At 35.2% G+C, this 15868-nt stretch overlaps 1 protein-coding gene across 1 annotated transcript in view; it reads right to left on the bottom strand.

The window, feature by feature from the left end:
• Nucleotides 1–11727, bottom strand: part of LOC128234283 (uncharacterized) — a 124700-nt gene extending 112973 nt beyond the window's left edge. Inside the window, exons 1-3 of the mRNA XM_052948443.1 lie at nucleotides 11707–11727; nucleotides 9705–9768; nucleotides 5856–6173 (exon numbers count right to left, since the gene is read on the bottom strand). Of these exons, the coding sequence (XP_052804403.1) occupies nucleotides 5856–6173; nucleotides 9705–9765 (379 nt within the window). The 5' untranslated portion in view covers nucleotides 9766–9768; nucleotides 11707–11727. The remainder of the gene's footprint in view (nucleotides 1–5855; nucleotides 6174–9704; nucleotides 9769–11706) is intronic.
• Nucleotides 11728–15868: the final 4141 nt, after the last annotated feature.

Below are 15868 nucleotides of genomic sequence, written 5' to 3'. Positions count from 1 at the left end.
ATTCGAAATTTTCACTTACGTCCAATGTCTTTCCTAAATAGCTTTGTGAATACAGCCCCTGCACTCTAGTGCCTTTTATTACTTTTACATCTATAGATAATGATGATGATGATAAAAATGAGCATTAAGTACACTAAATTACTGATTTGTAATGATTAAATGTGTCAATCTGACTAATTATTCATCCAATGTCTTCATCTGACTTCAGGTTATTGATGTCCAGGAGGATGAAGTGTTGTTTTGCTACATGGAAGCTGCCAGAGGTGGATTTAAATGGCCAACAGTTGAAGATGTCAGCTGGGAGCATCATTCATCAGTTACTCGCCACCTTGATAACCCTGTTCTTGACATCCAGAAGAGTTCAAACCATGTTCAGATTTTTAAGTTAAATTAGACTTTGACTTTATCATAGGGGAGAACCCTGTTCTTGACATCCAGAAGAGTTCAAACTGTGTTCAGATTTTTAAGTTAAATTAGACTTTGACTTTATCACAGGGGAGTACCCTGTTCTTGACATCCAGAAGAGTTCAAACTGTGTTCAGATTTTTAAGTTAAATTCGACTTTGACTTTATCACATGTATGGGAGAACCCTGTTCTTGACATCCAGAAGAGTTCAAACCGTGTTCAGATTTTTAAGTTAAATTAGACTTTGACTTTATCACAGGGGAGAACCAATCATTTGTTGTGGTATTTTTTCTATTATAATTTAGGCGATTTCAGTTAAACAAATAAAGTTATGTGAATACTTCAGTATCGTTTATAACGTTGGGGCCAGGTCCGTGTGCAGGGTCCATCCTAGAGGGTAATAGTCGATTTGCCAGATAGAGATCACTGTGCAACTTGTCCGGGGTGAGCAATGATGTGTAACAATGAAAATGATGTCATCACAGATAATGACATCAGTGTCATTGTCACTTGCTATTGTTCACTCTGGACAAGTTGCACAATAATCTCTATCTGGCAAATCGACTATTAGGGAGAAATACTTGTTAGCCTAGAGCAATAGATTACCAAACTTCTCCAATGCCGAACTCAAGAAGTGTTTTTTATATATATAACGTTGCGGCACACCAATTCGCCCACCAAAAGAATATATTTAAACGGTGAAGGAAAAATAATAAAGTTATGAAGCTTTTATTTTGTGTCCACCCAAGAGAACATGTGACCTTGATAATTGTCATAACATGTTTCCAACCGGGTTCATATAAAGGTCAGTAGTACCGTCGCCAGGTGTCTCTCTCTCTCTTCTCTCTCTCTTCTCTCTCTCTTCTCTCTCTCTCTCTCTCTCTCCTCTCTCTCTATCTCTCATGCATTTTAGGTACCTTTTACCCATAGGGCATGCAATTTGTTGGTTTTTAATATAATATGGTGCGTTAATCCAATGCCCTTTGTCAATAGTAACGTCCAAACAGAATTTTGGTCAAACTGTCAACAGTAACGTCCGAACATTATTTTGTCCAGAATTGTTTCCTACCTTCAAATAAACATTTACAAAGTACATACATTATAGTCTACGTTGTAATAAAGAGATTACAAAGCTAATATAAGTTTAGAAGTCAAATCTGATATGTAGAAACAAATGTAAAGTCCAAAAATTTGGGTAACGTCCGTAACACTTACAATTTAATGTTTTATTCTTTTTTACATTACAATGTTTGAGAAATGATCACTATGAGCATGTACACTGTGCATCCAACTTGTTGTAAATTAACATTCATCTCCAATTTAGCACTTTATTTTTATGTCAAACCAATGTCAAAGCATGTTGAGTAACGTCCGTAACTTTCAATGTAGCTCATAAAAAAACTTGATTTGTATATATTATGCATTCTGAACTATCTTCTAACGTACCATTTATAAATGGTGAATAAATCTGCCATAACTAGAACCCATGCATTACAGGATATACTCAATTCTATTTGTTCAGGTGTTGTCAAAAAAATATTACCCAATAGCTCAGAAGGACCCGTATACTTTATATAAATATATATATATATATATATATTTATAAACATAGCAAAGAGGTGAAAAAAGTAAAGAAAATATAAACAGTATGTTCTTGTACAAAGTATATTAGTTTTTACTGTTTTTAAAATGTATGTGGTCTAGATAAACAATTTTACAACTGACCAATTACTAAGTTCTGTATCATTTACGGTTACTAATGGTTTTAGAAAATGCCTAAAACATCAAATTTTGAACTTTATATATATATATATATATAAAAATCTGCGATCTGATTTTTGTCAGCTGTTTTATATAACTGGTTTCCATGGACTTTTGCAAAAATTGGGACGTTCCAAGACAAAAAATAAAAAAGTTGTCAAAACGTTAAATCTGTGAGAGTGCAGCTTCAATGGGAATTTACTGGAAGGAAAAATTGACATTTACTCGACTTTTACCACAAAACAAAAAAAATACGTAGATACCGGAAGTAACTTTAGCGACATTGATTCTAGACAACCACTATCGATTGTCGCCAACATAGCATTGTCAGCGACGATTAATCGATTGTACTTGATAATCGTTTCATCACTATATATTATATGCATTATTTCAAGTTACTTGATCCATTGTTGATGTAAAATAAATGTTATCTTTATGTGTTTTCATTTTTTCCAGTTTTCAACTTCTCTTTAACTCAGTTAATATTTTGAGTAAACTTACTCCGTACATCAAATCCTCACTTAACCGGAAATTTTGCAAATTCCGGACCTTGTCCGGTTTAGTGAAATTCTACTGTATTTAAAAAATATGATGCGCATTCGGCTCTACAATTACCATGCCTCACTCGGCTTTTTATTTCATGCGTCTAGGTTATGGAATAAAAAAGTTATCAAAGGAAAACCTTCGGCCAGTCTGTTGTTTACAAATGTGGAACGCGAGAATTTGATACTTTTTAGGACGTTTAAGTTCCAAAAACACATATTTTTGCAATGGTTTCTGCTTTAACATTATTTAAATGTGGTATTTTAATTTCCTGACAATTACTTTGCTGTACAAGAGCCTTCATGGTATTTTTTTTTAGTTTAACCACCTAAATGTGTGCTGAAAATAGTTCAACCACCTTTTGGCATCTGCCCTGAAAGACACTTTTATAAATGAAAACAAACTGTGTGACAAATTGTGACAAACGTTCCATAATATTATGACAAACTTTCATTTATGATAATCAGAAGTCTAATTTCTTTCAGGCAGGAAAATAGCTGAATATTACAAAGTCAACAACACTGTGTTATGAAGAATTCCAGCCTGCATTGAGATCCTTTATAGCGGACTTGATAGCCATGTCTATGTACAAGGCAGTTGCTTCTGATAGAAATGATGCGAGTGTTTTATATAAAATATTGACTTGGTTTTTGTTTTTATAAACACACTGTTTTCAATAATCAAGTGGTGATGATGGTGATGATGATATTAAACTGTTTCTATTTTATTTTATATATTTTTTCCAACATAATTAGCTATAATAATTAGTTAGAAAGGCTTTAAAGTACAACTTTCTTTTTCTTTACAGCACTAAACATTCTTGATAGGTAAAGTACCTGAAAAGGCCTGAAAACCAAATCAGCATTGACTCAGCATTGAGTAGTTATCATCTGTGCACACTCTACAAGTACAAACGCATGGGAACAGACCAAACTTCAAATGTTGAAGAGTGAAGAATTATTGTGAAAAAATCTAAATGGTTAGAATACAAATTAAATATCAAAATAAAACATACAGACATCAAATTACCCACAGAGATTGTTTTCAAGTTTTATAACTTTAGTTAAAACTTTCACTTTGACATTTTGGAGGGGCATTTCCGCCTGCTTAAGTGTTCTTGTATCTTCAAATATTTTAATTTAAAAGTTAACACTCATTTTTTAAAACTCTGTATTCTGAGTTAATATCATAAGTAAAATGCATTTATTTGAAAGAGTACGTTTTATGAATAAGTCTCATTAAGCATTATATTTATTTTTTTACAAGAAAAAGGTTGATTTTTAAGCATTTTATTAGCTATTCAATATCTATTTACGGTTACATGACATTATGCATATTTTCTTCAAAACTGTACGATAAACTGTTATAAATTGTCTTTTAAGTTGTTCAAAAGACATAGCATAGAAAATATCTAAAATAATTTCACCAGCTTGCCTTATATTTAACTATTTTTTATGAATTTTATAAAACTGCTATATATTTTCAAACATCGAAAAACTGCTATAATATTATATTTTCAAACATCAAAAAACTGCTCTGTTCTGAAGAGTCACAAGATCAATCAAATTGATTTTTTTTTGCCATTTGTATCAATATTGTGTTCGTTTGAACTTTAGTATTCTGTTAACTGAAGGTTATTTTACCTGAAATTGTGACATTTGTCGTTGTTTCAGGTTGAAAGATATAAGCATTTGTAACGGCATTTTCACTAACCGAAATTTCAAAACCATGACGTCGACAGATGACCTCGTGTTAGGGGCAGCCATTAATTTTGCGTGGGATTAGACAAGACTATAAGTGAAACATTGAAGATGTTACAGAGTTCCAGAACGACCAAAAGACGCACTCACTGCAGGGTTGTCTTTAAGTTGGTTTCGGGGAGGAAGATAATCTATAGAAGACGATGAAAAATGTGGCCGTCCGTCTAAGGTTAAATGTTCATTTTCAGATAAAGTGAAGAATATTGTGTACAGTGACAGGCGACACACTTTGAAAAGTTTATCTTCTGAACTAGATGTTTCCAGTTCTACAGTGCATGAAATTTTGAAAGCAGAATAGGCATGTCTCGAGAGTGGGCGCTGGTGCCGATACTCCTTAAGGATCACTAGCAGGCAACAAGGGTTCGCTGCTTGCAAGAGTTCGTCCCCCGGTATGAGCGTGAAGGCAAAGAATTCCTTAACCGCATAGTTACTCTGACGAAACTTGGTTTTGGCACTTCCACCCGGAGACAAATATGGAAAACCTCCGGGACCCCTCCCACAAAAAAGGCAAGAGTACAGAAAAGCGGTGGGAAACACATGTTCATGTTTTTCATGGCAGGAATGGCATTATCCAACAGTTCCAGGTTCCCGATGGCCAGACAGTGACCGCTAGTTACTATTTGAAGGTAAAGCAGAACATTATTTTAACTATTAACTAGAGATTGCTTTTTTGAAAAAGCGCTTATGTCTCCCCTATTGTGTGGTCGTATCTGAGAAAAAAAATAAATGATTTACATGAAGTTTGTAGTTTTGGACTGGAGAAGAACTAACAGTGAAGTCTGGTTTATTCACCCGTATCAAATAGTGAATATCTACTGCGACCTTGACCTTTGACCTACTGAAAATCAATAGGGGACATCTACTAGTCATGACCAACTAGCATACCTGGTATGAAGTTCCTGGGTGCAAGCGTTCTTTATTAATTGAGGGAAAACGCCCGAGTAATTACTTAGGACAAACACCCTGAACAAGTCCTTTATGGAATGTGGGATTACCTTAAATGTCATGCTGTATTTAGAACTGATTATTATACTTGTGAAAGAACGTTGAATAATAAAGAACTAACATTCGAACGGTTGTTGTTTAATAACTTAAAGACTTCCAACAAGTTAAGTGAACAGTAGCATTACGCTACATAAAACTTTGAAGTTATTCTACGGACAAGAGTGTGACAGACAAGGGAGGGACGGACAGACAAAGCTGCAACTATAATTATGCTCTCCCTTTGGGGAGTATAAAAAAAAGCTTATATAATCCTAATTTTATAGTCCTGTTTTCATGAACATCAATAGTTTCAACATCTCTTTTACAGCACGAAATTAGTTACCTTAACTGAATAGACTGATAGAGTTTAATGACAAAATATTTGAGAAAAAGTGACATACCTGAAATATTTACTGTAAGAGGGTCTGAATCAAAAGTTGTAGCATCATTACATGTGTAGATCCCACAATTTGATAATGAAACACTGTCTATCTGCATGTTAAATGTGTTGTTAGAAACATCTGAGGTGAACGTATATCCAGTCCGAATTGGCAAACATGTATTGTCAGTTGAAGCAATACAGGTTGTTAGTACCGATGAAGATCCAGCATATTCCAGACCCCAGTTGATGTTATTACTTGGATTGGTATTGGTACATGTTAGAGTAAAACTTTCCCCCTTCATTGGAAACTCATTTTTAGGTGATATTGAAACTGCTCCTGAAAATAAAAACAAGAGCACTATAAAAAGTCTTTAGAATAATTTGTCCAGTATCAGATTTTAATGAAAATCTCGGCATTAACTGAACTTGACCATGATCAACATGTCTGTTAAGTATACTCAGTGCAAGGCCTTGTAAAATCTAACAATTTGCATGTTTTGACCGATTTTTATCATGCCTGACCGCTTAGTAAATGTATTATTCAGCATTGTCATTATTAAGTATCGGATGTGTAATGTTGCAAACAGTATGATGAGGGTACAGGACTATGCCGATTAAATACTCTACTCTAGCAGAGATTTCATAGGTAAATAGCTTGAAGTACAGTAGTTAGTGTATCAAAGAATAAAACACATTCAGTAAGCGTTCCTGCCTGGCTCGATATTGGTGAGGCTCAAAGTATGTCGACTACTCCCTGAAATATCAAGCCAAGAGATATTCCAAAAAATTATAATAAGAGTTTGAAACATTTGAAAATGTCATTTAAAACATGCAAATGCATATCCTAAAAGTTGGGATTAATTAGCATTCCAAAATCATCGCACAATTCATCAAAATGAATAAAAAGTGAAATCAAAATGGCGCTGCACGTTCCTTTTTGTCAGAGTAACGTTATGTGGCAGACAAACGCAATGTCGTGTTGCGGGTGTGAGGCGCACAATGCCGAGCACCCAAAATGTCGCATAAAACATAGACCTGATAGCGACTGACTATGGATAGGAAAGAGGTCACCCTTGGACTTGCTGAAAATTCCCCTCTACACACATTTTCAACAGCCCTAACACATGGTAAACTGTCTGTAAGGACACATGCTTGCTGATCAGATTGTATGATGTAAGGACTGAAGTGTTTGATGGCTGTAGCGATACCCAAAGCCTCTATCTCACATGGTAGCCACGAAACCTGATGTTTCCGTAGCTTTGCACTAAAGAAACCTGCAAAGAAAAGGGTCCGGTCTCTTGTAACAAATAGTGTGGCTCCAATACCATGCCTAGACGAGGAGCCGTCAGTGACTATATAATCCAAAGCTGATCTGATGATCTAGGAAGTGCAATACACTAATGTATTGTTCAGAGCAGCCTGAGCATCACTTAAAATCTTCAAAGATGAGTCAGTCCAATACACCTTCTCTTGGGATTGTTTGCCGGCAATCATATCATCTAATGGAGAAAGGTAAGTGGAGCAATGTTGTAGAACTCTTCCTAAATGTTTGTACGCACTGAGATCGCAAGCCACGAACAGTCTCTGGAGGGGCATGTACGAAGATAATGTAGCAATGCGATGGGATCTTGCATAAATCTGACCTGCCGACCATATCCATACGAGTATATCTGTTTTCTTTGGACAAATCACTGTTTTAGATGGTGACAAACGTAAGTGGCATCTTGAAAGTGCCTTTAACACACATTGCCAGTTGCATAAAAGATCATCTACAGAGTTTGCTCCACAGTACCATCAGCAAGCTTGGCTACCACAACATCCTGAACAAGATCACCAAGTACTCAACACATAAGCTCTTCCAACACTGTCTCAGAACCTGGCATGCCCATAGCACAACGTGTATAGACACGCACACCTCTGAACGAGGTAGGCTGGTAGCAACGCCACAATACTTCATGGACTGTGTGGAGAAAGGAATTTGGTAAAAAGCACTTGTCAAGTCACTTTTGATATTATATTTCCATTGGCCAATAGTTTGTAGTGTGGAGTATACATCTGGAAATAAGCTCGGTTGCGGTTTGGAGTATCTTCCTACATCTCATAAGGCGGTGACAAGATGATAACCTCCCTTTGACTTTTTTTACTAAGAATGAGGGGTTACGATACTCTGCTGTTAAGTTTACATCTTCAGGTTTACTAAACACACCTTGGCTCTCTAACTCATGAAACTTCTGTTGTAATTCAATAAGTCTGTTCCAGGAGTATTGTGGAACCCTGCCCTTTCATTGTGGAACATTGTACAGGACCCATATTTACCACGGCCTTGGGCCACTGGACTGCACCAGCTTAAGATCTGGGCTCAACAGGGATCTATGTCAGCCAGTAAATTAATTTCCATGAACGACCCAGGCCAAATGACAGAAGTGGGACACTCAGTTCTTAACACAAAAGCCTGCGTGCGCCGTACAACATTGGTCTGAGTAATGTCTCTATCTGGTCCATAATGATCCTTTATATTTTTGCCAATAAGAGATTTCACATTTAGCCGGGCGGATAGCTATATCATTGCATGTCATGAAAGGAATACCAGCAAGAACCTCGACATCTAGGTCATTTTCAACAAGAGCTTCCAACTCTAAGTCACAAGACTCCTCTACCACCATACCCCTTTCCCTTCGAAATCTACCGGTATCGAAAGCTCTTTTTAACTAGAACTGTAAGCCATAGGCTAACGAATACCCCCCACCCCTCCATGTCTAGGTTGTTTGCCCTGGAGTTAGGCCGGACAAAGCTAATTTTGCCTACAAGGGGAGATAACTCCAGTCAGGGTCATGTGACCTGTACCAAATTCACAGAGGCGAAAGTTTACAACATGGCCATTAATTTCTGAAAGTTTGATAAAGATTTGTTGAATAATAACAAAGATGAATCCCGGACAGGGCTTATTTTGCCTACTTTAACACATCAAGGGGAGATAACTCCAGTCAGGGTCATGTGACCTGTACCAAATTCACAGAGGCGAAAGTTTACAACATGGCCATTAATTTCTGAAAGTTTGATAAAGATTTGTTGAATAATAACAAAGATGAATCCCGGACAGGGCTTATTTTGCCTACTTTAACACATCAAGGGGAGATAACTCCAGTCAGGGTCATGTGACCTGTACCAATTTCACAGAGGCGCAAGTTTACATCATGGCCATTAATTTCTGAAAGTTTGAAAAAGATTTGTTGAATAATAACAAAGATGAATCCCGGACAGGGCTTATTTTGCCTACTTTAACACATCAAGGGGAGATAACTCTGGTCAGGGTCATGTGACCCGTACCAATTTCACAGAGGCGCAAGTTTACATCATGGCCATTAATATCTGAAAGTTTGAAAAAGATTTGTTCAATAACGACAAAGATGAATCCCGGACAAAAAAAAAACGGACGGACAGACAGACGGACAACCCGATTCCAGTATACCCCCCCAAACTTTGTTTTGGGGGGTATAAAAATATCTAAACTAGAGTTATCACTGAAGGTGATTAATACCCATGAACGCCGCCTCTCATTATGATTTATCATTGTTTGAAGTTTTATGCTATTCCATCTAGTAGTTTTCAAGTTACTGTCCAGACAAAAGTTTGACAAAATAAAACACAGAAAAAGACAATAACTCTGTAATTTGCTAAAATAGTGTATTGATTCATGTACATGTATATGTTTCTTATTCAGCGTGCAGGACTCTCATAGAGTCACACACCCGATGCATTTAATGGGACATTTAAATTAGGTATTTCCTTAACTTACAAATGAGTGAATACTGTTTTTAAATATGGTTGACAGATTTAGAGGAGAGACAAAAAAAACATGACTTCTTACCATTCACTGTACACCACAAGCATGTCAGCAATATAGGTACACGACATGACATCCAAAACATGATCTGTAATTTAAAAGAACAAGATGTCAAGTATAGCTAATGACCCCAGAATTGGGTGTACAATAAACTGTTTTTCTATTTTAGTAAAAGTGACAATAATGTAATCCCCCCCCAATGCAATCCCAATACGCCTTTAATTTTTTAAGCTTGCCCCATTTCATCACAATACATTACTCCTAATAATTATGACTGAGCAGAAATTGTTCCCTTAGAAGCAATGACCTTGACCATGACCCAACATATTCCAAAAAGCAATCCAAATGATTGTCTTAATAAAAAACTTATTGAAGCGAAATCACAAGTATCCAGGTCCTGGCCAATCTCCCTTCAAGTTTGAGGACAATTGGCCAAAGCAGTCTCAATTCATCAGTCAGACAAGCTTTCTTTGTCCAAGGTCACTGCCATTGTGACCTTTGAACTGATTACCTCTGATGATAATCAAAAGGTGTTATCTGCTGGGCATGGCCAACCACTTTACAAGTTTTAGGCCCTTAGTCATAACCCTTATCCAGTTATCAATAAGACATGATTTTGTCTACTGATTGAGGGACAGGTGGACAGTATGACATGTGCAAAGCAAAATATACCCCAATTTCATCTCAAGGGAGCATTATATTTAATGATTTAAATCATAAATACACAGAACAATAATGTATTTCCTACTCCATGGTATAGATAATTCCCAATTCGCAACCAGATAGGTATATTGATAGCCATATCCGAATTCAGGAAAGTTGATGTTGAAAGAACATGTATACAGAATGGAAGCAATTTTAGATTATCGATCTGGTTACCTTTTGTTTTATTGCCAGTGACAATTTTCATGCTCTGTCTTTGTTTTATTTGGCAAATCTAGATTTTTTTTGAAAACTAAGTTTCAACTTCTGTTTCAAGTTTTATTTGTAGTATGTTATAAATAACAATTGATAAACAACAAAGAAAAAGTTCAAACAACAAAAAGAAAACAACAGTGCAATGTACACAAACAATTGACATTATGGCACACTAAAAATAAATATAAGAAATTTATTATGCAAAATCAAGATACATTATATAAAGGAGAATGCAATTTTCTTGAATTTGGACATGATGATCTTAGAAAATAAAGCTAATTTTAGTAGTTTGTTCTTGCTGTTACTATTCATAATATCATCAAATTTATAAGTATTGGGATGGTTGAATTAGTAATGAGACAAAAATTTCGAACTATAACAATTGAAATGAAAACAGGCTCAGAAAAATAATAAAATTCATCACCTATTAAATCTTGATTAAAGAGTGTACATTTTCTTTGGCTGTTAAAATTATGAAATCTCAGTGTTTTACCAGGGTCAATTTAATAACCATGGTTAAGGATAGTTCAATATTAAGTACAACCATGGTCACAAAAAGATGGACCAGAATGATGTCAACTAACATAGCCATGGTAGCCTTGCATATTAATGAAGCTGAACTTAAAATATATCTCAAAACAATAGAAATTCTCATTGTAATTTTAACCTTTATTGTTGTTAAAAAGTTTTGTTTGTTTAGCTTATCAAGTTTCCTTATAAAGCCTTTTTTGAACTCACCCTGTCGAGAATCTGTTCATGAACTGATGAACTGTTCATAAACTGTCCATCAAGTTCTTTAAAAAAAATCATCAACATATTCATCAACAGTTCAAGACCCAAAGTTGATGTATTTTTCATGAACTGTTCATCAAAAGAAGTTCATGAACCTTATGCCATAATAATAAAAATCACCAAATTTCTTGCACAGAATTCATCAAAATATAAGTCAATGAAACTGTTCATGAACTTGAAGCATCAAAATTTATTGAATTTGATGAACTGTTTAACCATTCAAATGATAAGACGATGGCAAAAAAAAAATATCCAACAAGTTGCAGATTTGAAACATTTGTTTGAATTAACAATTGACCATAAAATAAAATATTACCTGATTTTTTTTTATCAGATAGTCCAAGGAATAGTCACTATGGTAGGCACAGGTGCTCGGCACCTTGCCTTATATAAATAAATATTTCTTTCATGCATATTGGTGAAAGAATGAAAAATATTGGTGAATGATAACTTGATCATTGTACTCTGTACAGAAAACTTGAGACTATTTTTTTCCATCTTTTATAAATAAGATTTGCTTCCCTTGACTTGGAAAGTACATGTATGTAACAAGTACATGTTTGTTGTCGTCTGTAGTGCAGTAATATACACATTGACCGAATCATATAGAATTGTCAAAATCAATTTCTTGCACAGAATTAATCAAAACATAAGTCAATGAAACTGTTCATAAACTTGAAGCATCAAAATTTATTGAATTTGATGAACTGTTTAACCATTCAAATGATAAGACGACCAGCAGAAGGGTGCTGCAGCAACAGGCAGAGGGTTAACGAGTGAGAGGTGGTGACTGTTTGGTGAAGATCGGACAAATACTGATTGACTTAAAATACATTTTGGACGATTCAAGGGAAATAACCCATAAATGCGTTGGGTTTCTATCAACTGGCAAAAAAAATAATATCCAACAAGTTGCAGATTTGAAACATTTGTTTGAATTAACAATTGACCATAAAATATTCCCGTGCAGAAATTACCAAGACCTTCCTGAGAATTTCCTGGGAATTTCCTGAGAAAAAATCCTGAGAAAATCCCAGGAAATTCCTGGTTTCCTGGGACCCAGGCACAGTATTGGAACAGGAATTTTCCAGGAACTCCAGGATTGAAATTTCTTTAAAAAAAATCCTGGGTCCAGGATTTACTCAGAAATTACCCCGGATCTCAGGAAATTCCTGGAACCAGGAAATTCCTGAGAATTTCTGGAGACCAGGAACTTCCTGAGAATTTCTTGGGACCAGGATATTCCTGAAATTCCTGTAACAAGTACATGTTTGTTGTCGTCTGTAGTGCAGTAATATACACTTTGACTGAATCATATAGAATTGTCAAAATCAATTTCTTGCACAGAATTCATCAAAACATAAGTCTTCCTACAAACTCTAACCGCGTACATGACTGTATGCACAAGCATTTTGAATTTGACCAATTTCCTTCAATTATTTACCTTCATCAGTTCAACAATTCATTTTTCTTTTTAAAAATAATGCTCAGAAAAGGCTTGTCCAAAAGCTGAACGATAAAGGTGTCCCGCCTTATCAAATAGCTCAGATCATCGGCCATAAAAACCTGAACAATTAAAGCAGATTGAAAACCAACTGGCCTTACTAAGCCATGGTGTTTTCCGACATCTTGTCGAGAAAACTTTCAAAGTCTGCGCTCCATCCTTTTCAAAAGCATCTTCGGGCACATCCTCGACATTTCCTCTGGGGTCTTCCTAAACACAAAATTTAACGGAAACGTGACATTCAACTGTAATAGATATGAAACTAATTCGCTGTCTCAACAAACATCCTTTGGCTGCACTGAGCATGAATTCACCCCGAAAAAATACCGTATGATCCAGAGTCCGAGAGCGACAGTGACTAGATATACACTAAGAAATACACTAATCACAGACTTCCGTTGCTTTTACGAATACACACTTGTATAAGTCCATCATTGTTAATTTAAATCTGTTGAAATTGTTCTTGAATGTTCAAAAAATGTCACATGCTCAAGTTTCATTTAATTGTATTTTTATTCGATACATTTTTTTTTCCGAAATGCTTTTGTTTAAATACTTGTTTTGTGCCTCAATAAATGTGAAAAATGATAGGTTTCGTTGATGGAAGTACACGGCCTCTAAACGCCAGCTCCACCACTTTACGGTGGTGCAAAGAAAAAGAGCTGTCGACACTTCCGTGGTGGAGCTGTGCCCTATGTTTACATGAACAAACGTGAGTATGATTTATATTTTATTTGATAATTTCATTTAACGGACGTATTTCGAAAATCGGAGAATGTAGTACCGTGTAAGAACACTTCTACTGTAGCCTGTTTACTATTTCGTTTCAATATTGTGCAAACTGTAGTGTCAGGAGCTTTTCTCCCGAATCGGACTTGTGCATATTTTGAGATCTGATTGCATAGCAAGTACATTTTGGTGCTTATACACCCCGTAAGAACATTCTCACGCATGAAAACATAACTGTTATGTATAGTAACTATGCCGGAACACAACACAACTGATAAGCACTTCTTAAAAAGAAAAAATGCACATATTTATAAAAGTGGTGGCGCTGTTGCCCTAGTGGTGGCGCTATCGAATATGTTTTGCGCTTGAAGTAATATAAAATGTAAATGCTTTTGGAATGAATACAACAGTTGCTATGTTTATCATTTATTGAACATTATGCTGGTTATGCATACTACTTGCGGAAACAAAACTCTACGCGAACTACCTTAACCTTTCAAAAACTATTTCGAAAACAAATGGCTAGGTGCTGTTAATTTTACCATATAACTATAAGTATCTATCATGTGTGTCCAATTTTGGCAACAAAACCTGCAAGTTACTTGTTCTTCAAACCTGAGCCCCCAGGTCCTCTTGACAGATGATGATTGAGGTTTCCTTGGTTGATGGCTTATAATGGTAAATTTGCTGTCCCACTCTCCATGTAATTATGTAACAGGCAGATTAGCGTACTACAGAGGGTCATTGAGAGCCAAAGGGGTTCCTGGAAAGTCTTTAATAATAGCAGAGTGGTGTACCATAACTTAGTTGAAATCCAACCATCATTGTCAAAGTATTTAACCAGACATATAAAGAATGTTTCCTTTGAAGCATGGAACATGTTTAAAAACTGCTAATAAACATGAAAATTGATGTCTTTAATTAAATTCTAGTTTAATTGTTACAGTCTGAGTCAACTGAAATCAATATGTAAAAAAAAAAATAATTCCAACCTACCTACCCTATTTTTTTGGCAGTGTTACATGATACGCACCTATTTTTCATTTGGCCTAAGCCTCACCTCATCGGGAGCGAGACAAATCGGCCCCTTACCAAATCGGCCTACAAACAAATCGGCCCCTAAGACGTTTCGGCCCTGCCATTTCGTCCCCTTAATTAAATTGACTCGAGACGTTTCGGCCCCTTACTGATTTTCAACAGAGACATTTCGGCCCCTTAATTTTATTTTATTTTTTTATTTTGAATATAAGGAAAAAACATAATTTGTCAAATTTTATTTCAAAAGAAGTTGTAAATGAGATCTGTAAACTCACAAATAGACAAATATTCATGAAAAACATTGCTAAGATTGATAAAAAAAATTAATTCAAATCTAAATTTAAATTTAAACCCTTATTTTTAATATAATGTTAAAAAATGTAAGAACGTATTTTATTATATAACTGTTAAATATCGGCGGACGATAGGTGCTTGAAACAGTTTTAGATAGTGGACTTGATATAAAACACATATCATTTATACCTCTTGTAAATATTAGCAACATGCTTATATGTATATTATTTCAAGATTTGTTTGAAGTATAAAGATTTATGTTCTAATTCAATTTATTTTCATATAAAAACAATCTCATGAATAAAATGTCTATGTTCACATGTATATTTGTGTTCAAGTATAAATATATTTTCTTTTAATAAAATATATTTTTTATCAATATATTTGTATGCATATATATAGCTTAATGTGAATACACATATCTCATTATAACTTTTTTTCAAATAAAAATTGAAATTTTATGTTTTAACTTTTATTTAGATATAAATAACAAAATAAAAATAAGGGTCGAAACGTCTCCGTAATCAGGCGCCAAAACGTCTACAGGATGGGGCCGATTTGGTAAGGGGCCGAAAAAGTAACCGTTTCAACTAGGGGCCGATTTGTTAAGAGGCCGATTTGTCTGGTAGCCACCTCATCGGGTTAAGTCAAATCAAAGTATACTTATTCAAGAAAAAACTCAATTTTCGAGCGGAAATGGGTCAATTACCAGAATAGTTAAATACTCAACAATCGTATAATAACAAATATCATTTTTATAATGAACAGATTTGTAGAAATGAGTTTTACCGTAATAATGTCAACACCTAAATGTTAAATCCACTTCCCTCCGTTTCCGTTGGAAGAGGAGCAGGCAACAGTTTTGAACTGTTTTATACACAGTATACTCCCCTTATTATTGTAACTGTACGCT

The sequence above is a fragment of the Mya arenaria genome, chromosome 5 (genome assembly GCF_026914265.1).
Source record: "Mya arenaria isolate MELC-2E11 chromosome 5, ASM2691426v1".
Lineage (NCBI taxonomy): Eukaryota > Metazoa > Mollusca > Bivalvia > Myida > Myidae > Mya > Mya arenaria.
This window is presented reverse-complemented; position numbering and strand designations above follow the sequence as displayed.